A 27148-nucleotide genomic window follows, 5' to 3' on the forward strand; every position below is an offset into this window, starting at 1 on the left:
AGGTAGATGGACTTGTGCATTGTCCACCCTTCTAGTCGCCCAGTGGACTCTCGTGTAAGGGGATGTAGTCTCACCCAACAATTTAAGCTTTTGGGTTTTTGGGTTGAATTACTTCTTAAGAAGTACATTGCTACTGAATCATTAATTTGTAAAAAAAAAAAGGCAAATAAATGAATAAATATCTTTATACATATAATCAACTAATCAAGACCTATCTAGTTTCTAAACCACATTAGCATTGGTCCTACACAAATGTACAAACAAACATGCTATGATTGCTGATTTGCATATTGTGGTAAAGGGAATCCCATATTTTCCCTTCTCAAATAGTCCCTTCAAGAATGGCCAATAACACATGATCAAATACACACTACAAAACATCTCACCTATTCCACACCCATTCCTACCCTTAGTTGGTATTTGTGGCTGCAACCCCAACAACTTGATAACCATTGCTGTCAATTGCAGCATCAAGATGGTAGTGCCTGGTATATAAACTGGGGACTCATCAAAGATGAACTTAGCTGCATCCTTATCATCTCCACCATCATTAGAGGGGGGTTGATCTTTCTTTGTTATGTCAAAGGTAGTGTTAGATATCCTTAGCAGCTTAAATAGTGCGCTTAATAATCCACAAAAACGAGCGTTCATGGATGTTATTCTTGACATTCTTTGATTGTTCCACCATGTTCGAATTGATAGTCCTGCTCCTAAGTATTCTGATAAAGTATATACCTTGTAAATTACGAAAATTGCAACAGGAATACATATGCCCATGTCCTGGTTTGAACAAAATACAAAGTTAAACCAACATTTATATATTCGAAATAAATATAAAACATAATATAAATATTACCTACGGATTTGAATTTAACAAAATATAAAATAGTGCCACTAAATGTATATAAATTTATAGCCCTACCCATCGCATATTCATTAAAAAATAAAAAGACAGTCACATTGCTCTCCCCTGTAGTTAGTGTTTATTACACATACACCCTTCTAATTTAGAAATTATATCTATCTTATGTTTAAAGGAACTTTGTGTACATTCTATACATAAAATATAAAAAGTACGCATAATTTATTAAATAAAAATAGAGTAAAGTCATTTTTTAGTCCCTAACAAAAAACACGGTTCCCACTTTCGTCCCTTAAAAATAAAAGTCAACTTTTGGTCTCTCTACAATTCCAGTTCTTTAAAAATGTGGTCCCTCAGAAATTCAATGAAGACTCAATTTAGTTTCTTAAAAAGGACTAATATTGTTATAAAAAAAAAAAGGACTAATATAGATATTTTTTGTATAAGGGACGAAAGTAGGGACCATGTTTTTTTTGTTAGGGACCAAAAATGACTTTAATCATAAAAATATTATTGTATTTTCCCAAAAAGTGAATATTGTTAAGAGGTTGGAAGGGTGATATATCTCTTCAAGGATGAAATAGATCAATATAAGAATGACGAGAAGCAATAGTATGAACTATCTTTTAACGAGAAGCAATAATTTGAACTATATAGTTTAACAGATGTCATCTCGGAGGTCTCAAGCAAGTTGAGAATCAAGTGAGAAGTGTAAGTGTAAGATTATAACAATGTGGAGTGATTTTTGTTGAGTAACAATGTGGAGAGCAGTGATGAAGAAGATGATTCTTTAATGGAGGAGTGAAGATATTTATAACATGAGTAGAAATTCCAAGGATGAAAATAAGGAAGTCATAACCATTTTCAGCCATGTGACTCCACTAATGTATGAGGCTGTGTAACTCCTCATATTTGAGGGTCATGTATTTGTGAGAATAAGAGAAAATCATGTGCAAAATGACCTTTCATCCTCTAGCAAATAATATATTAGGCCGGTTGGCGGTTCAGGGCACAAAAAGACCAAACGAGATGGTTGAACATAGAAATAATGTTAATTACCTTCAAGCAAGATAGGTATAGTTACCCCAAAAACAAAATATAGTATTTTTTTTTTTTTTTTTCAATGCTAATTTCTTTGTTTTTCAATGCTCACCTGGGGCAAGAAATTGGAGTTGGTAATGATGCAATATGGAGGTAGAGAGGCATAGCAAATTTCGGAGACTGGGCCCAAGCCCCAGTTGATGATCCACATATAAGCCAAGCATTGCCTCAACCTAAGCTTACCAAAAAGAGTGCCAAAAATAGGACAGTGCTTGCTAAATAAGATCTCAAGCAATCCTGTGGCCCATCTCTTTTGTTGGGTCATTGAAGTTGGAAAACCTGCTGGAGCACAACCTGTGAATGCTATTGGGTTCGGTGTACACCACTCTGATCTCCATCCTTTTTCATGCATTGTCAACCCAGTCAGTACATCCTCCGTTATTGATCCATATATCCAACCTACCTGAAATTCCCACATAACCATATCAACTTACAATTTCAGTATTTAGCATCTCTCAACTTAAAAATAATAACATCAAAAAATATATATAAATGATGCCATAGAATATTATATCTATTTTTTTTTTTTTATATCTACTCTACCTATTCTTTTCCAACATCGTTAAATTACAATCTCAAATTTAACAAATTTTATATCTATTATTAATAGAGTGAATTATATTTACAAACTTTTTATTTACAAACTACATAATGTATTACGGGTAGTATATATATAATATAGTTTGTAAACAAAAAATTTATAAATATAATTCTGCTAATTATTAATTGTTATCCCATTTGCATCTAACAATTTACGTGACTAATATATTGCTGCTTACCTGTTTGCCCCATCCAGTGCCATATTCATATCCACAATCAGCAACTTGACTTGCTACCTCAACAGCATTCGAAGTATTGATATTGTTAGGTGAATATGTTCTCCCTTCCAAAGCATGAGCAGCTGATTTCATAAACTCATTTGAAGCTCCAAATTTTTGTTTTAACTCCTCCTCTGATATGCTGTTCCCTGCAACATTAGCAAGAAGGTGCAAGATGAACAATTGAAGTGATCAAATTAATGCTTCTCAGATTTATGGGAGATTAAACCCATTTTTAATACTCTAAAAAGAAAGTGTTTTCACATTGATCATTACAAAAATTATTAATTTAGTACAGGTTTAGTATAATTTATTTTATATTTAAAACAACTTATAATTAAAAGATTTTCTTTAAGAAAAGAAAATAGCAATGTTTTTCTAGAAATTAATCTAATCCAAACCTACAACTTATAGCTTCTCAATCAAGAAAAATAACATGAAAAATCTTCTTACCGATCACGGGATTTAGGGACTAGGTTAATCTCATTTTCTATAATAGAGAGACTAAATTGAAATCGATTTTGTATAATTAAGGGGTTATATAATTTTCTATGATTGAAGGAGTAAAATGATGTTAATTTTTTTTAAGACCAAATTGATGTTACACTTTTTATAATTGAGAGATTAAAATAATATCGAAATTATTTAAAGGGTTATATTTATCTCATTTAACATGAGATAAACCATTTTCCTACACACATATAACAAAAGTGGGTCTCACCTCTATTTTTTCTCTTTCCAATTATTTGTGGGTCCTTCTTATAATTTTATTTCACTAACATAAGATAACTCATCTTCAACAACATAAGAAAAATATTTCCATTCTTTAAAAGGTTAAAGTGATATCACTTTTTTTTTCCGGATACAAAAGTGATATCACTTCGATCTTTGAAAATAACCAACATGAATTGGTGCACTAAAATTGTATGTTTGAAAATTGAAATCATTGAAAATCCACTCCATAAATTAAATTAGAGTCCATTCTCTTGAGTATTATAGATATTATTAATTGTACTCTACTTTAAATAAAAATAATATGTTATTTTTAAGTTGCCTTTGATGCATACTGAGAAATGTCATAAAAAAAACAGTACAACACAAGTGTTTTAGTCATAGGATAATTTTTTTCTGTGTTAATTGTTTAATCAACAATGCACATGATTAAATATTTTGTAATATCATTAATAGAGTAAAACAAAAATTGTTATGATTGAATAGCATTTGTGTTATGTAATTTTTTATGTAAAGCCGGGAAAATGGAGGGATAGTGTTTATTGGTTTTTTTCTCTTTTAATTGTGCACAAGATTTTGTAACTTGATTTAGTGGGTAGCAAAAATTTAGACATTTATGTTATGTCATCTTTCATTTTTTTTCTCAACCGTTTCATTAATTACCTAAGTAATTCGATTCAAACATTGTCCCTTGTTTTTTTTTGTCCATAACACTTATTCAAATAATGGAAAAAAAAAAACCATTTTTCCATTCCCCCCCCCCCCCCCTGTTTTTTAGCAAATCAAATGGACTTATCTTTTCTTCTTTTAAAATTTAAATCTTAGTACTTTTGAATTACTAATGCATGCTTCTTTTTTTGTTTAGTTTTAAGTATTTTTTTCATTCTTAATATTTATTATTTAGATTATTTAAATTAATTATGCATATATCTTTTCTTCTTTTAAAATTTAAATCTTAGTACTTTTGAATTAATAATGCATGCTTTTTTTTTTGTTTAGTTTTAAGTATTTTTTTCTTTCTTAATATTTATTATTTAGATTATTTAAATTAATTAAGCATATATATTTTATAATTTTAAATTTTTCTCTTAAATATTTTCTAATTTATTTTTTATATTTTATCTGAATTTAAAAATATTCTTATAATGCACTAGATACATATGTTACTATAAAAATAACAATTACCCTTTTCTACGTCATCTGGAGAAAGACCATAAATAACTTTTCTTCTATGGAAGCAGTTAGTGCCCCCATAGAGAGGTCCTTGAAGTCCTCCTATTCCAGCCCCCACATACTGCAATATTTAAAACGAAAAAAATGTATAAAGTAATTTTAACTTATAAAACTTGCAATCTATTAAAAAAGTTTAGTATTTTTTGGCAGCATATTTATCTGCTAGAGTGAGAGTTTTCTTCAGCAGATATATATATAAGTATTTAATTCCACTCACCTTAAGCAAAACAACCAGCTGATTTCCAAAAGGGTCGTCCTTCAGTGCAGCATAGAATGTTTGGGGACATTGAGCAAATGCAACTTCTTTTTCTCCCTTGGAATCAAGCAAAATGCACAACGCATGCAAAACGCACTTCGGATTGTTTACAAACATGTCACAATCCACGTTCAATATTAAAGGAGCATTGGTCATCAACCCGGAGACTCTTGTCTGAATTACAATTGGAGACGTTGAACAATATAATAGAATAAAAAAAGTTACATATTAATTGAAAATAAGCTTGGAGTTTGTCTTGGAAAACATGTGAAATTTTGAATGTGCAAGTGTTTACAATAATGTAATCATATGTGACTTTACAGAACAAATGAGATCGAGTACTCAAGTAGCAAATAACTAGCTGAATCAACAAATATAATCTAACTATCTTTTAACTAAACTAACCAAACTCTAACTATGGTAATGGTTTGATCATGTGAGATTCCCATTTGAGAAATGCCAAGTGATAAATAAGCATATCACCTCCCTCGTATAAGAGCTCTTTTAATTTGGGTTTGAAATGTGGATAATTGTCAAGAAAAATTTGTTCTATTTTATGCTGACTTAATTTCACTAGAAAATGTTGGAGTATTCAAATGTGATGAGTCTCACATTAATTGGTAATGAGTTAAGTGAAATGAATATAAGTAGATGGACCCATGAACCCAATGCCTTAAGATTTTGGGTTGAGATATGGTGTCGGACCAACTTGCTACGGTTGGTGTACCTTAGCCCATTGTGGTGGTCTCCCACCATAGACTTCCCCTTGGATCCGAATGATAGAAAGTGAGGTTGGTGAAGATTGAACTAATGACCTTATGATCACAAAAGCTCTGATAATACTATAATAAGTAACTATTTCAACTTAAAAGCTCAAGCCGATAAGTGAAGAATCATCAATTATTTCATATTTCTCTTAACACCAAGAAATTAAAGAAGTCAGTATCTTACCAAAACATTCATGGCACCGGCTTTGAATTGATGTGATTGCTTTGGCCTCTTCTCTCTCGAGATGTAGATCAAATGTGGCAAACCATCTTCAAGGCTTTCCTTGTTCTCCCATATAACCTTACAATTCATAATGTAAGCAATGCTTCGTCAGTTATGTTTACTTTTATTATTCTTGACCGGTGAGGTAGAATTTGATTGAATAAAAATAAGAAAGATGCTAACAAAAGCCCAACATCCACAAACTGTACACATGCTACTCAAGTTCTTATTTTTCTAAATATTATGCACCCACATATGTTAGTAATTACTTTTATATATTTATGTAAATATTGAGTTTATGATATATAGTTTCGTTTCTGGGAAATAAATATAAGAGAAAAGAGATGAAGGGTAAGTATTCTCTCAAGATATGCATTTGATACAGATGAAAAGGACAAAAATGTAACGAGGGAAATATTGGCCATATGTTTTCACTTTAAAATATATATCTGAAACATCTAAGGATAATTATTTTGGTGTTCTAGATAAGACGCATGCCACAATAATATTTAAGTGGCAAAATCAGGCATGTATATCCTTAAAGTCAGGATTGCATGGTATATATGCATGATTGGATAATATGATCGGACAGCGATACTTGATTGTAGCATAAAGCACCAAAAACTTATCCGAATATCAAACATAAGATTTTTTATTTAATTACCTTAATTATCCTTTTAGGTGTCAGGTTTTTTGGTATCCTCTCGACGCCAGTAAAGAAAGGGACCGTATAAATATGAAATTAATCCTAAAAATTATCTGTAGGATTCGAATTCCCGCTCATGAATTTCAGCATACGAATATGTGAGATACTTATCATAATGATACTGTAAGTCTCAGATACCCTTACTAAAATATTTTTAATTTTTAAGAGGCAAAATATAGTTATCGCCAAAAATATTTATCATTTTATAATCAAGTACCGTTGATTTTTGTTAATCTAATGGTTATAATTTATTAAAAATTATTGGATTGTACTTATTAAATAATTATTAATTCTCAATAAATTCAATAAATTATAACCATTAAATTGACAGAAATGAACGGTAATTAGATTGGTTGTAAAAGTAATAAACATTTGTGGTGATAAATATATCTTGCCCCTACAAAATAAAGTAATAAAAATATATTTTTAAAAACAATTATGACAAGAGAAAATATATGCGGTGCACATGAAATAAAAAGCATAACATTTGTTTGCTCGTTCAACACTTTAATATAAGTGGTGTAAAAAATTTAGTTACCTGGATTATGGTTGGATGATTTGTTCTCTCCGAGTTTGAGAAAACTGGAAATTCTCCTTCAAGTTGGCATGCAATCGATTTTCGCGCCGCATCTTCAATTTTGTGGCTTAGATGATCATACATATCCTGTGTCAACACACAAGACAAAACCGTTTCGCAGTTTATGTTCAGAGACACAGCTCAAGTTCGAACATAAATAGACCTCTTCTTTTCCTCTATCCTCACACTCAATGCTTATCTAAAACTCACCCTTGTTGCATTGGAATATAATTGTGGAACTTAATTACCTTCATCCTTAACCATTCTTGTTTGAATTCTGGTGTTGATTCTTCATTGTTGGCCTCAGATTCATCACAGAAGTATCTGAATGGAGCTCTAACTTGCACGTTGTACTTCTTACAGAAAGGTACCCAAAACTTTGCAAATTTTGAGGCTTCCTGAAGAGCGTAGAAGGTAAGAGGGGAACACCCATCGTCGGAAACATAACAAGCTAGTTTGTGAGCTGGGTAATCAAGTGCCAAAAGAGATAGCACAGTGTTTATTGTGATTATTGGGGGTTCTAGCGTTGCATCTGCTGTTGTAACAAACAAGTCCAATGGAGGAAGCTCTTGACCCCTGCTGAGTAATCTCAGTTATGTTTAAATCCCATGCAATAATGAGCAACAGAAAGCATGCATCCTTTACCAATAGATATAAATACATTATAAAAACATAAAAAGATTTATGCAGTAAGTTATCTGCATTTACTTACGAAACGACGTTGTTTTGAGATTGAAATATTAAAAAATTATAATTATAAAGACTATAATAACTCTAAAATAAATTAAAATTACAAAAACATTATGATTTCCATCCCAAAACGACTTCGTATTGGAATCCTTATAAAAATCAATATGTTGCTATAAAATTCTGTTATGCACACATGGTTCATGGAAGGATTAAATCCATTATGTAAGTTCATAGTAGCTAATTTTAAGTTGTATGTGACCTCTGAAACATGAGTTTTGTTGGAGGTTATGGATTGAGAGAGAAGGATTTATAGTCGCTTGAAATATTACAACATCAAGTTTATAATATTCAATAGTATTAATTACCTCAACTTAGAAAAAACCCTAAATTTAATATGTAAGCTATTAAGCTCCATATCATATGCATGGATCCAAATAACTATTTTTACATATTGAGCTGAAAATATTATTTGGACTATACTAATAACATATATCCAACAAGTTACACACACAACACATTGTACCAAGGATACATTATTATAATAATAAAAATGGCAAAAGTTAAACCGCAAGGCATAAAGGTTATTCAATTTTGTGTGGACAAGGGTAGATTGTACGTAATTTTACCTTTACATTTTAAAATAGAGATGATTAATGGACTCAAATTCATAACCTTCTGGTCACGTTATTATAATAAACGTTCGTGATAAATTGTAATAAGGCATTTTATCGTAACAACTAGCTATTGTTGAGTAAAAGGAGTCAATAATTCGATACCTTTCCAAGAGACGTTCCGGGTAGGTTTTGATAGTTGCTGGAGTCCATTGAGTGGTGAATATCAAGATCCAAGAGATGGTGAACCATGATTCGCATATCAAGGCAACAAACCAAGGGAAAGAGTAGTTGTTGAAAGAGATAACACGATAACCAAGCAGCGATAAGAGGAGGATGAAAATCAAGCTATCCGTTACCCTTTTATAATTGAGCTTGTACCAATGTTTTTCATAGAGGGGAAGAGAGTTCGGGTTGGCCATTATTGATTTGAGCCAAGGTGATAAGAAACCGCCTTATGTATATGATGATAGTTAGCCAAGGTGTTTTGATGCCTTATTTATAACAAAAAAATGAGTGGTAGATATGCCTATGCTTTATTCTAATCGACTTCAATATCTTTTAGTTGATACATACAATATTTGTACGAGCTAGGGGCCAATCACCACTTGTGCTTGGAATTGGGACCCTTACGTAAAAAGGATATTCTATTTCAATTTTCATAGAAAAGAAAAGGAAACAGAGGGGAAACCGTTACAAGTCCTAAACACTTCTATGTAGATGTGGCAAACTGGGCGGCCCGTCCCGGCCCGCCAAAAAATGCGTCAGCCCGCTCCGTTCCGCTTTTGAAAGTGGGCTGAAAAATTCAGTCCGTCCCGCCCCGTTTGGCGGGTTGACCCGACAGCCCGAGCCAATTTTACACTGACCCATCTCGGTCCGCCTATGCCCGCCGCCAACCCGCTAAAAAATGAACCCGCCCCGCCCGCTCCGCTTTTGAGATGAGTTGAAAAACTCAGCCCGTCCCGCTCCGTTGACGAGTTGGCCGGGTTGGCCCGCCGAGCCGAGCCCGTTTTGCCGGCTATACAGTTCTCTGTTTGTAATTTTGCGTGCCAAAGTATCGCACTTACTCGTGAACTATTGGCTTCCACGCATGAAAAGAGAAGAACAAGAGATACGTGTCGTACAAAAAAATGTCATCAAAATGTTTGTTACGTAAACTATTAGCCCACGGTATTATTATTATTATTTTTTAAAACATTAGCCCACGGTTTTATGTTTTACATGGTCCATCGTACGTGTGTGTTTATATATATATATATATATATATATATATATAAACGGAGGGTTCTTTTGACTCCAGAATAAGAGTTTTAAGGCTTATTCTCATCTCAACTGTTGATGGACCGAAATCAACGGTTGTCATTTATAGTGTAATTAATAATTAATTAATTAATATAATTTCCTAAATTATAACTATTAGATGGACGAAAATTAAATGCTAGGATGGAGAGTAAGACTTCTTATAAGTTTTACTCTAGAATCAAATGATTTCTCACTATATATAAAGATTTATGCTTTTAAAGGATACAATTTTATGCCTTTTTAGTATTTAATACTATACTCTACGAGTAAGACATAATTATAATATGAAAAAAAATTTCTTCTCTCCCCAATCACTACAGCAGTTGATGTGAAGAGAGAGAAAAAATATTTATTTATATTATAATCACATCTTACTAATAAGATATATTGTTAAAAATTAAAATGTGTCCTTTTAAAAACGAAAAAGACACTCAACCCATATATATAAAACTCATAATCACTGATCGGTGCCTATTTTGTATTGGTGTTGCATACGAGTTTTCAATATCATTGGGAGACACGTGTAAGCATGGATATGGGTTAAGATGTGGTCCATCGTGTATTACATACCCCGGACGTATGGTGTAGCGGCAGGAGGCTAAATTAAAGAGCTAAGCTTTTATGTGATAGTGATCAATGATCGGTGCCTTTCTCTGTATTGGGGTTCCATACGAGTTTTAAAGATCATTGCCACGGTTACGTATACAAATGTGTTAGAAAGATATATATAAAGATATATATAAAAAGAGGGTTTTATAATTCTCATGTTGAAGGAAAATTTAAATCTCATGTTGTAGAGATAAAAAGCATGTGGGATCCATGTGTTAGAAAAAATTATATGTATGACCCATGTCAGCACGAAAATCGAAGGGTGTGTAGAAAAATTACAATTCTCATGTTAAATGAGAATTATAAAACCCATAAAAAGATAATTGTGGGTGCTATGATACTTAGAAAGAGTATTATGAGAGTATCAAGTTAACATGACAAAATAAAAATTTCGGTAACTGTAACATTAAATGAGTTAAGGATTTTTCTATAAGCATTGCAATATTTGTTGGTTGAAAATAGTTGTCTTATGTCATATAAAATAATTGTCTTATGTTACACATTCATGAAATCTTGTGCTCATATTTTTTTTTTTGAAAATTATGGACTCTACAACTTTGTTTCACCCACATAAGATACCTATCTTATGTGATATAAGATTAATTACTCCCTAAATAAATGGGTTATGTTTATCTCATTTTACATGAGATAAAACACTCTCCTACACACATAAAAAGGTGTTGGGTCCCACCACTCTTTTTTCTCTCTCTCTCTTATATGTGGGTCTCACTTATACTTTTATTTCTACAACATGAGGTAATATTTTACCTACAACATAAGAAAAATATATCCCTAAATAAATAGGTATAAACCTAGGATTTTATTAATCTCCTTTTACATAAGATAAATATCTTATATTGTAGAGAGAAACTGGGTGGGTCCGACCATTACAAGAAAAAAGAAAAAGAAAAAGAAAGTGAGGTGCGAAAATCGAAGTGAGAGAAAATGAGATAAGCTACCTCATGTAAAATGAGAGTAATATTTCCCATAAACCTATATAAGGTTGTTTATAAGTAAAATGTCGTGGTTATATGCTTACTAATTGAATTGATTTAATTGATATAAATGTAATGAGTTGTGTAATGAAGTATAATAAATGTGTGTAATTAATAATAGGTACAAAGTAACTAGATTAACCTGTAAAGAATTCTGTGTGTTGAATGTTATATGTTTCAATGCTTGAACTATATATTTCTGTTGTACTATGTGTACTGACCAATTATGCAGGAAATAGACTTGAGAATGAGAAATTATTCTATAAACATTTAGTTTACTGCGATCATAAATCTCACCCATGTTTTGGGGACACTTCTTAGGTTCTTCAGCGAGTGGTAGTTCTTCAGGAGATAGGTAAACTAAAAGGTACTTGGCAATTACAGCGGGAGTAAGATGTTAAACTGATATACTTTGGGATTGTACATATGTGTTATGTTCTGCTATTATTTTCGTGGTTGAAAGGAACATGATATGCTTTGTTCATGTCTGTATGTAAATTATGGTTTGTAATTTGAGGAGTAGATATAAGGAATGCGTCTGTATATATGTTTGGGGTGACAATAACAATGTGTGCTAGTATGATGAAATATTATGATCAAGTTTGGATTATGCATTTGATATAAGGTTATGCAGATAAATGTTGGATATATTCTGTATATGGTTGTATGTTTGTTTATTTAAAAGTTGCACTGAAAGTTGAGTAGGAATCTATGGATAGATTCTGAAATAGAGGATTTGGTTTTATTGTGTATTGGTTAGTTCTGAATTACAAGTGTTGATGTTTTTCAGTTACTCCAATATATAGAGGTTATGTCGTTCGTATGTTACTAAAATAATAGCTGTCAAGGTTTAAAGTTAAGTATAAATTGTATACAATTATGAGATTGTATGGTTTTAATTTTTGCATGTCTTAAGCATAAAGGGTTGCAGGAAAAAGCTTAAATTATTCATGCAGTTTAAAGAGAACTAATGTGATACTCTTAGAAAGTCTTTGGTTATATTATAATTAAGTGCGCATTTATACCGTATTTCGTTTTGTGGAAACGAGGTGCTACAATCACTGCCACTACCATCACCGGCACTACCACCGTCACTAACCACCACTGTAACACCCCGTAGTACTTCAGTTGTTAACATACATGATATTTAGCATACATAGCAGAAGAATTTATTTTAAAAAGGAATAAAGCGTCTTATAAAAATACGAGTAAACTTTTTTCAAAACATTTTATGAAAACATTTCTAAAAATGTTCACGTGAGATACTGCGAAAGCGTAAATCTAAAACATACATCTACTAATTAATCTCATTAGCCAGTATTAGTGGCCATTGACATCTGGATATAACATCAAGTGTCATTCCTGACAGAGTATCACGGACAGCATAATGGTTGTATTTCGGATAACTGGAAACATGGTCCCACACATACAGTTGACCTGTTAATTATAATTTAAATAGACAGCTCGCAAGTTCCACACGGACTGCGATCCCCTCTCAGGTCAATACAAACAATAAAGCTCCATATCCAAAAACCCGAAACACAAACATCAAGTCTATATTGATTCTAAAATATAAAAGCATCAGTAAATAATCCATGGCTCTCAATATACAATCCTGAGCATAAATAAATACATGACATAAATCTCCACATAGGATAATTAGGCATGTTAACAGATCTACATGCCATCATAAAGTCTAAAAATAATATAAAATAATCAGCTGCATCATCAACTACTCTAATGCGGGGACCTTGCCCCTAGAAGCATCATCGTTACTCAGGGTACCTGAAATGATGTCCCCAAACGGGGTGAGATAACAACATATCAATAAGCTCAAGGTTCATAGAGGATCCTCTAATCCCCTGAGCTAACTTCCTGCATAACAAGTCAGATATAAAGCATATAATACAAACATACAGCATAAACATAGCATCGTCATATCATCCTTGTGTAACCCGAGGTCAAAGCCATAGATGGTTACACATGTGTGACTCCAGGGTCAAGCCATAGACAGTCAACACAACCTCTGTATGAAATAGCTCTCAGAGTCAAGTAATAGGCAGCCTACATACCATAATCACTGGTCAGGATTCTCATAACATATATCATCAGTGCATCATCATAACATCAAGAATCATATAACATCTATATGAATGTGAATGAATGCACATATACGTCATACCACATACTTTCATACAATACAACCATATTGCCCACCATCATGGTGGGGCCACAAGAGAGAGGATACAACTAAAACTAGGAGCTTACCTCACAGAGCTTATCAACAGCCCAACTCCAACAATCAAATATGTATGCTCCAGTACACTCTCAAGTGCCAAGCTCTCTAGGCAAACCTAGATCAGGAATAATTTATATTATTAATACTCAATCACTTAATGATTCCACATTTCATTCTTACATGTCAACAATATGCCAATCACAAGACTAGACCAATTATTACATAATTACGTATTTTAGTGCATTATTACAAGCAACCTCAATCTTCAATTACTTACATAGCTTAGAATCACATGCAAGGCTCACTTAGGTAACTTAGATTATTTTCAACTCATCCAAGCCATATATATGATTATTATTAGTCACTAAGGGTTCCCATAAGCCCACTTAGCCTAAATATCACTTTTATAGTTTTCCCATACTGTACATGCTTCTGTTTTTTAGTCACTGTGCGCAACTCACTGGTCATTTAATCCTAAGTGAGTTTAATTATCAAATCTTAATTACCTATGGTTAGCAACTCTAAGTCACTTTAATTCTTGGATTTTTTTTCTATTATTAGGTCACATTATGAAATCCCACTTAGTCACATTATGCCATGATACCTCAAGTTCATTAATTGCATGATTTAGTGCTCCTAAACCCTAATTAGGTTCGTTTTTAGGTTTTAATCTTTAATTAGTGTATTATGCATAGTTCACCTCACTTAACCACTAGATTAATGTCCTAATTAGGTCTTAATATTAATTTTAACATAGTTACCCTAAATTAATCACATTGGCCGAATTGCTTAGGTGTTTAAATTAGTATTTTAAAGCTTATTTCTTAGTCATTTCATTAGTTAATTAGTACCTACACTTAGGGGGCGTTTTGTTGAGGAGAAATTTTATGAATAATAGGGAAATATTATAGATAGGCAAATGGTTGAAGGATTATGTTAGGTAGGAAAATGTAAAAAAAGTTGTTTGGTTGGAAATAATTTAGACGGGAAAATTTGTTAACTTTTAGAAAGTCTATGTTTGGGTGTAGATAAAATATAGATAGGAAAAAAAGTCACAATTACGTAAATAACCCTATTTCCTACAAAATTGTGAATCACGCGTGGGACCCTTCTTGTATGAAATAGACGATAAAGTAGTAATTTTGCTGATTACACATAAAGTGATTTTGATAGCTAATGAACAATACCATATATCACATGGGAAAAGGATAGCTAGCTATTGTATGAGATAGACATCAAAACACAACTTCCTAGCAATCACATTTACATAGCCAAATTCAGAAACCCCTCCCTCCCAAACATAGGGCTGGCAATATGGGCCAGCCCGCCCCGGCCCGCCCCGACCCACCACTAGCCCGCCCAAAATGGGTTGGCCCGCCCCGGCCCGTTTTGACAAAATGGGTTGAATTGAGTAACCCGGCCCGTTTTATGAGTGGGCTGGCGGGCTACGGGCCAGCCCGCCTAAAATAAAAAAAATAAAATACAAAAAATTAAATTCTGCATAAAATCACATAAAAAAATCTGCATAAAATCCTAATGTGCTTATGAAACCAAGAAGATCAGTGTTTAATAATCTGCATATAAATATGCATCTTTCAATCCAAAAATAATAATAAAAAAATAAAATCATATCAGGATAAAATAGAGTAACAAAACAAGTAACAAAGTGTTGCATGAGCAGTCACAACAATTCAAAAAAGCCACTTGCATGCAGAGAAATCTAAGATACGGAGCTACATAACAATTGGGTAACCTAAAAAAAAAAGAAAAAAAAAGAGGACTTGGCGGGCTGACCCATATGGGCTGGCGGGTTTGGCGGGCTGGTGGGTTGAAAAACTCAACCCAGCCCGCCCCATTTGGCAGGCGGGGCGGGTCAGCCCGGCGGGCTCAGCCCATTTTGCCGGCCCTACCCAAACATGGTGATCTTAGAAACCCACATATCACTTGCCTATCAAACTCATCAAAATCCCTAAACCAAACATCCATTTAATTAATCCACTAATCCATGATTTCCTTATTTTTAACACAACTAATCCACATTATATCAAAGGGGGCAGATTTGATTAATTATATTTATTAGGGTTTTTAGCCATCCTTAATCAAGATTAGTAGGTTTTACTTAAAGATAACCCACTTAATTAATCTTTCTTAGTTCCTCTTAGGATTTTTTCACACTTAATCACTTCATAAAAAATTTTAGTCATCAAACCCTAGATCCCATGACATGGTCGAATCATAGGTGTCTCCTTTAGGGTTAAAGTTCATCCTTTTTCATGGAATCTACACAAGTAGGGGTGCTAAACGAATCAAGGGCCTTTGGCTCGGCTCGTGAAGGTCTGAGCTTACATGTCTAAAATTGATCGTTGGCACCAGACTTGAACTTGTATAAAAGCTCGTTTAATAAAAAGGCCTCAGGCTCCAGTTCAAAAGCTCGGCCTTAGAGCTTCTCAGGCTGTCCTAGTATATAATTTTTTTTTTATATGTTTTATACTACTTGTAGTATCCCTCTCTTTCTCCTCGATCCATTTCACCCCATTTTATTGGTTAAATAGTCTTTTTGAATGATTTTGTTCTATATTATGCTGTTTGGATATATATTGAATTTATGAATATTTATGGAATTACTAGTGTTGTTGATTGTATATTCTGTTTGGATAAATTTTTGTTGTTTTATTTTTTTTAAACAGGCTAACAGGCTAAACAAGACTTTTATTTTTTTGCAAATAAGCCAGGCCACAGGCAGATAATTATATTTATAATAGGTAACATGCTAGGTCAGATTGACACATTTAAACACAGACTTAACCTTTTAAGACCAAAGCTCGGCCTGTTAACACCCCTACACATAACTACATAAGGATCCAAAAGTTGCACCTTTACACATCAAATCAACCATTTCTTGGTTCAAAACTCACACACCTTTCAAGAACAATTATCAAAACCTTTTCTTTTTAAAAATTTTCAGCAACATACACCCTACCTATACACAAAATCGAGGCATAAAGAGGAGAAAAGGAAGCCTTTTTGGGTCATCTTTTTCCAAGTGAAGCTTACATTTTCAAGTTCACACCTTTAACTCCAAGCCCCACCTTTTACCACCAAGAATTCTCCTTTAAACAAGAACACACATTCAAGAACATGCTCAAGAGTTAGAGCTCATGAACACAAGAGAAAAAGATGATATTTTCAAGAAAGTTTAAGAACACTTACACTAAAACTCAGAGAACTAAGCAAGGATGTGTTGTTCTTCAAGAGAACTCAAGAACACAACTCCATGGTCCTTGAACTCCCAAAAACCATGGTTGTATGGTGGTTTGAGGAACTCGAAAATTTGATCCACACTATGAAAATGGTATGGTTGTGAAGAGGAGAGTGAGGGGAACAAGTTTGGTGAAGGAGATTTGGTGAGGTTTTGGAGATGAAATCTTAGAGAGAAGTGAGAGCAAAGTTTGAAGTTTGAATTTTAGAGAGAGAAGTGAGAAGGGGGGCTGATTCAGAATGAGGGGGAAGGGGAAGGGTGCTCTATTTAGGGGTGCCATGTCACTTTAGTGACATTTGTCCTTTAGTGAGACCCGGTGTAATTTTTATCTGAACTGTCGTCAAATTTTTTACCCGGAAACCCTCAAGACTCTAACTTTAAGTACTTCAAATTAATTTTGTCTAATTATCATGTTCATAACTTAAAAATTTGATTAGTAGATCACAGATCCACTAACAATTGTTTAATTGCACAATAGTCTTTATCGGTGTTCTTAGCTGTACCCGGATTTCATAATCTTTTTAACTTTAACATTATTGGTCTAATTATGACTTGTTAGACATATATTCGTATTTATTTCCATTTTCTTATCTTTTTCCCGTTCCGAGATTCTACCGGCTGCTTCTACAACAGTACAAAATATTCGATAGAAGTGACTTTTCTAAAATACCCCAATATGGGTATTAAACTTCATCAAATCATGTACTAACTTCATTCATGATGTTTATATCATTAGATTAGCTCTATAACTCAAATTTGCTAGATTGGAGCTATTCTACATACTGTTACTGCGTCAGCAGTCTAAAACAACAACTGAAAACTCAATTGTTCAGAATACCCTCAATATAGGTATCAAACTTCATCAAATTTTATGCCTACATCATTTATGATATTCATACCATTAGGATAGCTTTCTAACTTAAATTTATTGTACTGGAGCTATTCTATAGTCTATTACTGAGTCAGCGGTTAAAAATAGCATATGAAAATTCACCTGACTGGAATACCCTCAATATGGATATCCAAATTCTTAAAATTTCATTCTCATTCTATTTATGACCATAAGGTCCTCACCATAACCCTCTAATTTAAAAGTCACGTAATTAGGATTATTATAACCACCACCATCGTTGCAGCCATTGCCGTCACCACCACTACAATGCCATCTCCACCACCACCACTACCATCACCACACCACCGTCATCAGTCACCATCACCACTACCACAACCACCACCTCCACGTTACTGCCACCATCACTATCACTATGTCACCGTCACCACCACCACCACTACCATCATAGTTAGCACCACCGTCACCAACCACCACCACTATCGCCGCCACCGCCGCCACCATCTCCATTATGCCACCACCACCACACTATATGAAAAGGAAAATGATGATTTTGAAATTTTTTTATGCTTAATAGGAATTTTTTTTATTCTATTATTTGTTATATTATCAAACACAATTTTCATTCTCGGAATAGAAATAAAACATGTTATCAAACATAGTTTTTTTTTTCTCAAAAACTATTATAAGACACATAAATAGAAAAAAAATTGTTTCTTTTTAGAAATAGTGTGAGAAAATATAATGGTTGTCATGCACACCCATATAAACCAGGATCCGACATCGAATCCTAATTTATATGTGTCTATGACAGATAAATCTTTCTGTCGCATTTGCAGAAAAATGAAACCCTTATATAAAAGGAAACATTTTTTTCATAAATGCAGACAAAGTTATTTCCAATAACTTTGAAATTATATCGTTTTGGGAATTGAAAGAATTGATAAAAAATTATTTTATAAATTTTATTTATTTATTTGTTATATAAATTTTATCAAAAGACCGTTAATTAATTCCTCAATTTTCAAAATGAATTACTATAGATAACTGGTGTTTGAAGAAATAATAAACCCTAGTTAAAAATATATTTATCCATGGTTGATTAAAGTTAAATAAAATTAAGATCACATAAATAGTTACCTGCTTGTGCATTTACATGTAGCATATCGTTGGTAACAGAATTGAAGTTGCGTGGCGTGGAAGTGAAGTGAGAGAGTGAGGAATGTTGGGTGTTCTGAGATTGTCTGCTCCAAGATTCTTCACCACAATCCCTCTTCGTACCACCATTTCACCCTTTGCTTCTCGCTTCTCAGTCCGTTGCATCGCTGACTCTGCTCCTTTCAAGCAAATTCAGATTCAAAGGGATGACACTGTGAGTCTTCCTCTTCATCACAACCCATTTCATGCATTTGCTGATTCTGATTCCATTTTTTTTTTTACTCTATCATGTTTATTTGGTCATGGGTTTGATTTGTTTTGCTGGTTTTTGTTGATAAGTTTCCATTTTATTTAGTTTGGAAGGCAGAAATTTTCTGAGTTTTAAGACTTGGTATAACTAAATTTGACTTTGAATTGGGGTTTGAGTAATGGGTTTTGACTTGGACTTGGAGGGTATTTTTGTGGTTAAAAAAGTTTCGAACTTCTTAGCATCAATGTGTTATGATAATGAATTATCGTTTGAAACGTTATATTGGATCGTTGCCAATATCATCTTTCTAATTGGAATGCCACCCACATTCCTGCCTACTTTTGTTTGTGGGTCATTTGTCAGGTTTGGCGGGTAATTACTGTCTGGAAACAGTGAATTAGACTTAGAACTGATTATTTCATGCTGTGTTAGTGATCTTGAACCATGGCTGAAAACTTTTATGCATTTCATCTTTAATGTGGTTTTTACTTTGCAGCATAAAATTGTGGTTCAGACCGGTTGATAAGATATTATTCCTAGTTGTGGTGTTAAACCTGAAGTTTTCTTATGCCATTTGCCACCTAGTTTTCCATGTTTTCTACCTGGAGTTGAACTTCGTTGCTAATTTTCTATTATGCAATTTCTGTTTGCAATGATTAGACATTTGATGCATATGTCATTGGCAAACAAGACGCTCCTGGAATTGTTGTGCTTCAGGAGTGGTGGGGTGTGGATTATGAAATTAAAAATCATGCTGTGATGATTTCTCAACTTGGGCGTGGATTTAAGGCTCTTATTCCAGAGTAAGATAACGGTGCAACCTAAAATTCCTAATCTTTTTTCTTTATGTATTATGCAATGTCATATGCTGTATTTGGATGGCTGATGGGTTTTGCCTTTTTCCCCAGTCTATACAGAGGAAAGGTTGGTCTGGATGTTGCAGAAGCACAGCATTTGTTCGATGGTCTTGATTGGCAAGGTGCTGTGAAGGATATCCATGCTTCCATTAACTGGCTTAAAGCAAATGGTTCAAAGAAGGTTGTCTCTTCTCAATTGTTGTCAAGATGAAAGTTGATTATTTTGAAAATGTCGTGTTGACTACATCACCCTATTTAATATGGACATTTTAATATGTTGACCTATGTCTAAAGGGTCATTACATTTTTATCATCATTCTGTGGTTGCAGAAGGCTCTTCTGGTTTTTATTTGTAAAGAACCAATTCAACCCAAAAGCTTAAGCTGTTGGGTGAGGCTGCATTAATGGTTTTTATATATCTCAACACGCCCCCTCACACGAGAGCCCACTGGGCTTGAAGGGTGGACAATGCACAGGCCCACCTACCTGTGCGAAGAAAGAAATTCCACTAGAAAGAAAGTGGGGGGCGGTGAGGATCGAACCCGGTACACGGAGACTCTGATACCATGTAAAGAACCAATTCAACCCAAAAGCTTAAGCTTTTGGGTTGAATTGGTTCTTTACATTATTTAACTAGCCTTAGCTTTTTATAGCATTTTTACAGGCATTTTTCAAAAGTAGTATGTAATTTTGATGTGCTTTTGTGTGTTTTACTGTCATGACAAAATAAGTCTATCAACAGAGTGTTTATTAATGCAGTTTGAAAGTAAAAGAGTTTATTGGTTTAATGTAATTATTGTGGGCTGAGAGCACAAGTAATTACTAATTTGGTTCAGAATCTGATTGTTTAGATCCTCAATTCTTCATAGATTGAAGTGCCAAAAGTGATGCATAATACTGAATCTGGTTGTTCTATTCTGTTTATTTTTTGTTAACTGTCAAATTTTACAAATATCATTTTGCTTAAATTAGATGTAAGTCATTGGTTAAACCAAATGTGAACTTATCTTTCATTGCTACAGGTTGGTGTAACTGGATTTTGTATGGGGGGTGCTCTTACTATTGCCAGCTCTGTATTGGTTCCAGATGTTGATGCTGTCGTAGCTTTCTATGGAACTCCTTCTTCTGAGCTTGCAGACCCTGCCCAAGCCAAGGCTCCTGTTCAGGCTCACTTTGGAGAGCTGGACAATTTTGTTGGCTTTTCAGATGTTACGGTATGAGAATATGTTTGCAACAAACATTGGTGATCATTTTTGTCTCTTACTTGAAATCCTGTTGTCAGCTTATTTATATTTTACCTGGCATGGATATCAAATTGTTCTTTTTCTTTATTTGGGGGAGAGAGGGGTTTTGCCTACCTTCTAAAGCCTACATTTAATTTATTTTGGTGAGCATTAGTATGCAGATGGACTCTTGATCTCACATTCAGGACGTGTTTCGTATAAAACCTAATTATGGAGGGTTGGAAAATAGAAGGGGAAGTCATTTTATACTTTCTTGGCAAGAGAATAAATAGAATGGACTTCTAAAGCCTAGGGATTGTTTAGCTTAGACTATAGAAAAATTGATTTTAAAATTGTCAGTTTGTTTGGGTAATGTAAATTAAAATCAATTTTGAAGCTTAATTTGAAGGATATGTTTGGAAAGTTATTGGCCCCCCTTGTTTAGGTATTATGTTAGAGATAAAATGTATGTGTAGAACGTGCACAAAAACTCAATTTTCTACTATGGAAGCAACACCTGCTTCTGCAATTGGAGCATAGAATCGCATTAAGTCATCCCAGCATAATTCCATAAAAATTTGCTTTACATGTTGGTGTAATTATCCATGAGTGTTTGATGCCAGCAAACAGACTTCCAGCCCTCTAATTCCTAAACAAACAGGCATTTAGTGTCTCTAGGTGAGAATTGTTATTTTAGATAGACTCTTGATCTCACACTAAGGGTGTGCATGGGGTAGAAAACAAAATGGTAGAGGGTTAAAATAATAAGTTAATATCATTTGTATGTTTTCTTGGACCCTGGTAAGAAAGTAAAGAGGAGAAAAAATAAAGTGGAGCGGCCACTAGTTTCATTTTTTCCCCCACAATTTGTCCTTCATTTACATTCCATCTTTCGAAATTCTATTCAGACCTACATTAGTATGACAAACTGATTCAACTCTTTATTATTATAGAGAAAAAGAGATAAAAGTAGTACAGAGGAGACTTTCTTAATCAAAGGGCATTACTCCCTTTGCCTCAGACTCAACTTATAATTCTTGCCTGGGGCTAAAGACACGAAAATAATTTTCAATCATGCATATTCATCTTCTCTATCAAGCCTCAACAAGTGAAAATCATAACCTTTTTATCTTTATCATCTTTATTCTTGTCTCTACTTTTCTTCTTCTTGTTATTCACCTTGCTAACTTGCTTACCAAGCAAAGCATACCCTAAGTAAAGTTCTGGAAGTCCTGAAGCTTTTATGTTAGACTGCCCAATTTCCCCACGTGAGGTGTCTTTTAAAGGGGAAAACTGTGAGGTCTATGGGCCAAGAATTTCTCCACCTTGTGAGCCTAGAATTTTACTTCTTTAAGGAAACAAAACTCAATGGACTTTAACCTTTCAATCATTTCTATGTTGCGAATGCACATAAGACATGGAATTTTGTTTTCTCTTTGATGAGTATTTTGTCACACAATGTACATAATTGGACATTGATTGATGTTTCAGGCTGCCAAGGCCTTGGAAGAGAAGCTGAAGGCATCTGGAGTTGCACATGAGGTACACATATATCCCGGCAACGGACACGCATTCATGAACAGGTCTCCGGAAGGAATAAAGAGGAGGAAGAGCATGGGAATGCCTGATGAAGATGAAGCTGCAGTTCAGCTAGCCTGGTCTCGCTTCCAGTCATGGATGACACATTACTTGTCTTGCTAGGTAATTTATTACTATGCTGAGATATGATATAATTTTATATTCTATCTTAGGTAGTACTATAGTATGTTTGTAATGGCCCCACATACTGAAAGCTCTAAACATGTTGCTTGTTACTCTTGGGTTGTTTCCTGATGAGTAGTTGCACTTGCACCTTTGAGAAATTTGACTAGAGAATAATTTTGAAACGGTTGTGGTTTTTCTGTAATTAAGTAAATATGGTCTTTGGTTAGTGTTGCCACTGTTCATCATCAATTCTTTCCATGGTGTTTTCTTAATTGTATTATTACTAGGGTTTCTCTTTTCTCATGCCACATGAGGTTGCATCTCTCATGCCATAGACACAACAAGTGGTGGGGCCCACCACTTGTTAAAAAAAACAAAAAAACAAAAAAGATTACACAGATTTCGATGTCTCACAACATAAGAAAGCTATCTCCTATCACATGAGAAAATGATTTCCCTTATTACTATTACTATTTTTGGTCTCTTTTTCCCTTTTACTGTTGTCCATGCGAAAACCTGGTCATGAATGGTATTGGCACATTTTGGTGGGTAGTTATGACTTTGTATCGCGCATGTGCGTGCGTGTGTGTGAAGGCATGCTAATGCCATGGTGTGGATTGTGGATGTGAATGCTTTGATAAGAAGGAAAAGGATCAAATGAGCAAACACCAACATAAAATAGAACTTAGGCAGTCAGCGCCGCTAGTTTGATTAATCAAAGTGTATATCTTGTCTAAATATATATATATATATATCCTGAGTAATTCAAAATATATTTATTATTGGTTTAATTTGAAGTGTATAGGAATATTAATTCACTAAAACTTATGGATAAATATATTTTTATTGACTTGCTTTTGAGATAAAGTTTAACATTAACAAAATTTTTATTTCAAATCAGTTGAGGAGGGCGTATTAGAGATAAGCGTACATTACAATATTTTTGTTTTGTTTTTCCTCTTGCATATAAACTGCAAATACAAACAAATGGGTCATAACTTTAAAGAATTTTATTAATGTAAGATTTTATTAAATATTTGTTTGATTCTCTCTAGTATTATCTGAGAGAGATTTAAAGTCTTAATTCTGGACTTACTCCGAAGAAGATTGTCTCTTGTGGAGGATAAAAATATAACAATTTTCTTTTCGTCCATTATTTTAATAATTATTAGCATAGCACTTGTATGTCATAACAATGTAGCCCATGCTTAGTTTGTATAAAACAATATGCTTTCTTTCTTATATGATCCCTCTTTTTTGTATCTTCTCCTTTTACTATGTATCGTACTCAGCCCGGTATCTTTGAATTAATGATGAGCTATCACACATTCACACTCTTTTGTGTCCAACGACAAAGACTAACTTTTATTAATAAATCTTCTAAGAAAATAATTGTATTATAGTCTACAAAGAACCAATTCAACCCAAAAATTTAACTGAAGGATGAATAATGCACAGGCTCACTTATCTGTGCGAAGAAAGAAATTTCACTTGGAATAAAGTAGGGGCGGTGAGGATCGAACCCGAACCTTGGGATACATCACCCCAAAAGCTAGCGCAAATGGTGAGAATGTCCAAGGTCTTATAAATGCCACATTAGTTGTCCACACAATCAATGTGAGACTATATATCTCAACATAGTTTTAATTCAAATTTTTCTGATAATTAGCTAGGTAATATAAATTAAAACCATGTACCAGTGCTTCCTAGACTTGCTAAAGAAACTTGATCATCTTCCATCAAGCGATGTAAAATAAGATAGATTTTTCCAGTTACGTCTGGGGTTCACTTTCATCGTGTGTTGTAAAACTTCAAAAAAGTACAGTTTCCCAAAAAAAAAAAAAAAACTTCAAAAAAGTAAAACCGGCCTATACATGCTACTCAAATCCAAAATCTGAGTAAACCTCAATTTCCAATTAAAAGAAGCCAAAAGTGGTCGTAAAAGGTTGCGTTGATGATTCTTTTTTGAAATCCATTTGAAAGAAGAAAAAAAAGAAATCCATTTGAAAAATTGACATAACTGATTTATTATTAAAACAATGTTATTTTATAAGCCTTTTTCATCTTAACCCTTTCTGAGTACTCTTCTCATTATCTTATAGGAATATCCTTTCTCACATGTGAAAGTTTTATCTTATCCAAGATAAGAAATTATATCATCTTACCTTATATGTATAAAGTCAATCTTCTATAGCTTTAATTTCCTAGTTGTGTTTTAAGCTTTCAATTAAACTGTGAGGTCCAAATATATTTTTATTTTTCTTGTCTAATTATTATATTTGATACATTTTGTCCTACGGCATCTATAATCACCAGTCGTTGACCTCTTAAACCTTTTTTTATTGTTGTAACAAATGTTTTAGTATATTTTTTTATGGAGTATTATTTTATTGAAAAACAATTATGCCATTACGCCAAAAAAAAAAGAATTAAACTCATTCAAATAGGTTGAGTTATTCCTGGAAAAATAAAATAAAATAATAATAATATCATATATTCTATTCAGTTTTATGTTAATTTGAAGGAACAAAAATTATAAATTCTCATATGCTTTACTCTTTTAATCAATTATTCTCTTATGATTTTTTCTATTCAAGTCCACCTAGTAATTAAATTAATTTGTCCATTATACTCTTATTTTATGTTTGGAGTTCTATATATCAAAAATAAAATCTGACCATGAAAATAAAAATAGTGGAAAAGTCTATTTGATTAAGACAAGAAAAAATAACATGCAAAAGACGGGAGAACAATAATTGTCGGAAGGGGGGCCTGAAATTTTTTCACATGAGACAAGTTATAGTTAGATGTGACAAAATGAAGGAAATCATATTAACTACAATTAAAAAAAAGAGCCACAGAGCATTGGCCCCAATATCAATAAGCAAATTAAGGCCTCTTTAATTTTTCTCCTCTTATTTTTACAATTCAATATTAATATTATATTCTGAGAAATGATTCCTATACACCATATTTTTATATGATTCCTTATACTTTTCTGTATTCAAAAATAGAAAAAATGTTTATATATATATGGGTTTATTTTTTCTGCAGTCAATGTAGATAAATTATCTACATTGAGCCCAAAATGATGTCGTTTTGGAACGGAAATAAAAATATTTTTGTAATTATAATTTATTTCAGGGTTATAATAGTCTTTCTCATTATAATTTTCTAATCTTTCTCCCCAAAACGATATCATTTTGGGAGTAAATGTAGATAACGTATTTACATTCACTATTGAAACATTAAAGTCTCTCTCTCTCTCTCTATCTATATATATATATAGAGGTAGGATCCTTTGACACCTTATCTTGTAGCCGTTAGATCAAAAAAGATCAACGACTCTGATTTGTAAGCATGTGACTCCATTGATCTTTTTTGATCTAACGGCTATAAGATGAGGTGTCAAATTTGGAATTTAACACCGGTGTCAAAGGATCCTACCTCATATATATATATATATATATTATTTGGGAGGGGTTATATTGACAAACTTTTTTTCTTACAAACTACACTAAGTCTGACTGATCATACATCAATCAAGAGTGTATGACCAGTCAAACTTAGTGTAGTTTGTAAGTTTATAAGAAAAAAAGTTTGTCAATATAACCTTTCCCATATTATTTAGTATAAAATTATAAGAAACTAATATAACTGACGTGTAAATAATATTGTCATGATAACGTAACAAGAATAAGATGATAGCTGCTTGCCAAACAATGGGGGGATTGATTCAGAAATAATAAATGAAAGATCTCTTTGTTTAAAAGTTATTACATTCAAAATTTTGAATATTAACTTTTTTTGGGATTTTTTCTAAGGATGTTCTGTCTATTCTGTGAAACCTTGGAAATAAATATGACACATAATTGTTCTTCATGTCTTTGTAATGAACCTAAACTTTGCTCATTTGTTGATGGTGCTCAAAATTTTTAATCAGATTAATTAATAACTTTTTATGCAAGTAAAATAGGGATAAAATGGGCAAGTTAATTCAATTACTAACGGCATTAAAGTTGGACTTAGATGGAAAAAATCATAACCAAATAATTGATAAGAAAAAAAATATAGTGTAAGTGATAAAAGAATAAGCCACATGGTGTTTATGAACTTTTTCCTAATT

The 27148-nt window shown here is 33.1% G+C and overlaps 2 protein-coding genes across 2 annotated transcripts; one reads left to right on the forward strand and one right to left on the reverse strand.

Moving 5' to 3' along the window:
• Positions 1 to 222: 222 nt before the first annotated feature.
• LOC133300920 (cellulose synthase-like protein H1) lies at positions 223 to 8998 on the reverse strand. The gene is made up of 9 exons (XM_061500501.1): positions 8742 to 8998; positions 7524 to 7851; positions 7237 to 7362; positions 5954 to 6070; positions 4964 to 5176; positions 4699 to 4807; positions 2743 to 2930; positions 2016 to 2366; positions 223 to 780 (listed from the first exon to the last, which is right to left on the reverse strand). The coding sequence occupies exons 1-9, from the start codon at positions 8996 to 8998 to the stop codon at positions 223 to 225; spliced, it is 2247 nt and encodes a 748-aa protein (XP_061356485.1).
• Positions 8999 to 19011: 10013 nt separating this feature from the next.
• Positions 19012 to 23250, forward strand: LOC133300929 (uncharacterized). Its single transcript, XM_061500514.1, has 5 exons — positions 19012 to 19202; positions 19899 to 20041; positions 20147 to 20276; positions 21118 to 21309; positions 22810 to 23250. Exons 1-5 carry the CDS (start codon positions 19053 to 19055, stop codon positions 23017 to 23019), a joined length of 825 nt encoding a protein of 274 aa, XP_061356498.1. The 5' UTR covers positions 19012 to 19052; the 3' UTR covers positions 23020 to 23250.
• Positions 23251 to 27148: the final 3898 nt, after the last annotated feature.

Source organism: Gastrolobium bilobum, unplaced genomic scaffold (assembly GCF_033153095.1).
Source record: "Gastrolobium bilobum isolate Gb01-03AN ecotype WA unplaced genomic scaffold, APGP_CSIRO_Gbil_v1 utg2979, whole genome shotgun sequence".
NCBI classification, from domain to species: Eukaryota; Viridiplantae; Streptophyta; class Magnoliopsida; order Fabales; family Fabaceae; genus Gastrolobium; species Gastrolobium bilobum.

What these genes read in the sequence shown, in the direction of transcription:
- LOC133300920 (XM_061500501.1), bottom strand. Translation starts at nt 8,998, where the DNA reads ATGGCCAACCCGAACTCTCTTCCCCTCTATGAAAAACATTGGTACAAG. An exon ending in GCACTGGATGGGGCAAACAG is followed by an intron (nt 2,367 to 2,742) that starts GTAAGCAGCAAT and finishes TGGGAATTTCAG; the next exon opens with GTAGGTTGGATATATGGATC. An exon ending in ACTCCAATTTCTTGCCCCAG is followed by an intron (nt 781 to 2,015) that starts GTGAGCATTGAA and finishes TGTTCAAACCAG; the next exon opens with GACATGGGCATATGTATTCC.
- LOC133300929 (XM_061500514.1), top strand. Translation starts at nt 19,053, where the DNA reads ATGTTGGGTGTTCTGAGATTGTCTGCTCCAAGATTCTTCACCACAATC. An exon ending in TTTAAGGCTCTTATTCCAGA is followed by an intron (nt 20,042 to 20,146) that starts GTAAGATAACGG and finishes CTTTTTCCCCAG; the next exon opens with TCTATACAGAGGAAAGGTTG. An exon ending in AAGCAAATGGTTCAAAGAAG is followed by an intron (nt 20,277 to 21,117) that starts GTTGTCTCTTCT and finishes TCATTGCTACAG; the next exon opens with GTTGGTGTAACTGGATTTTG.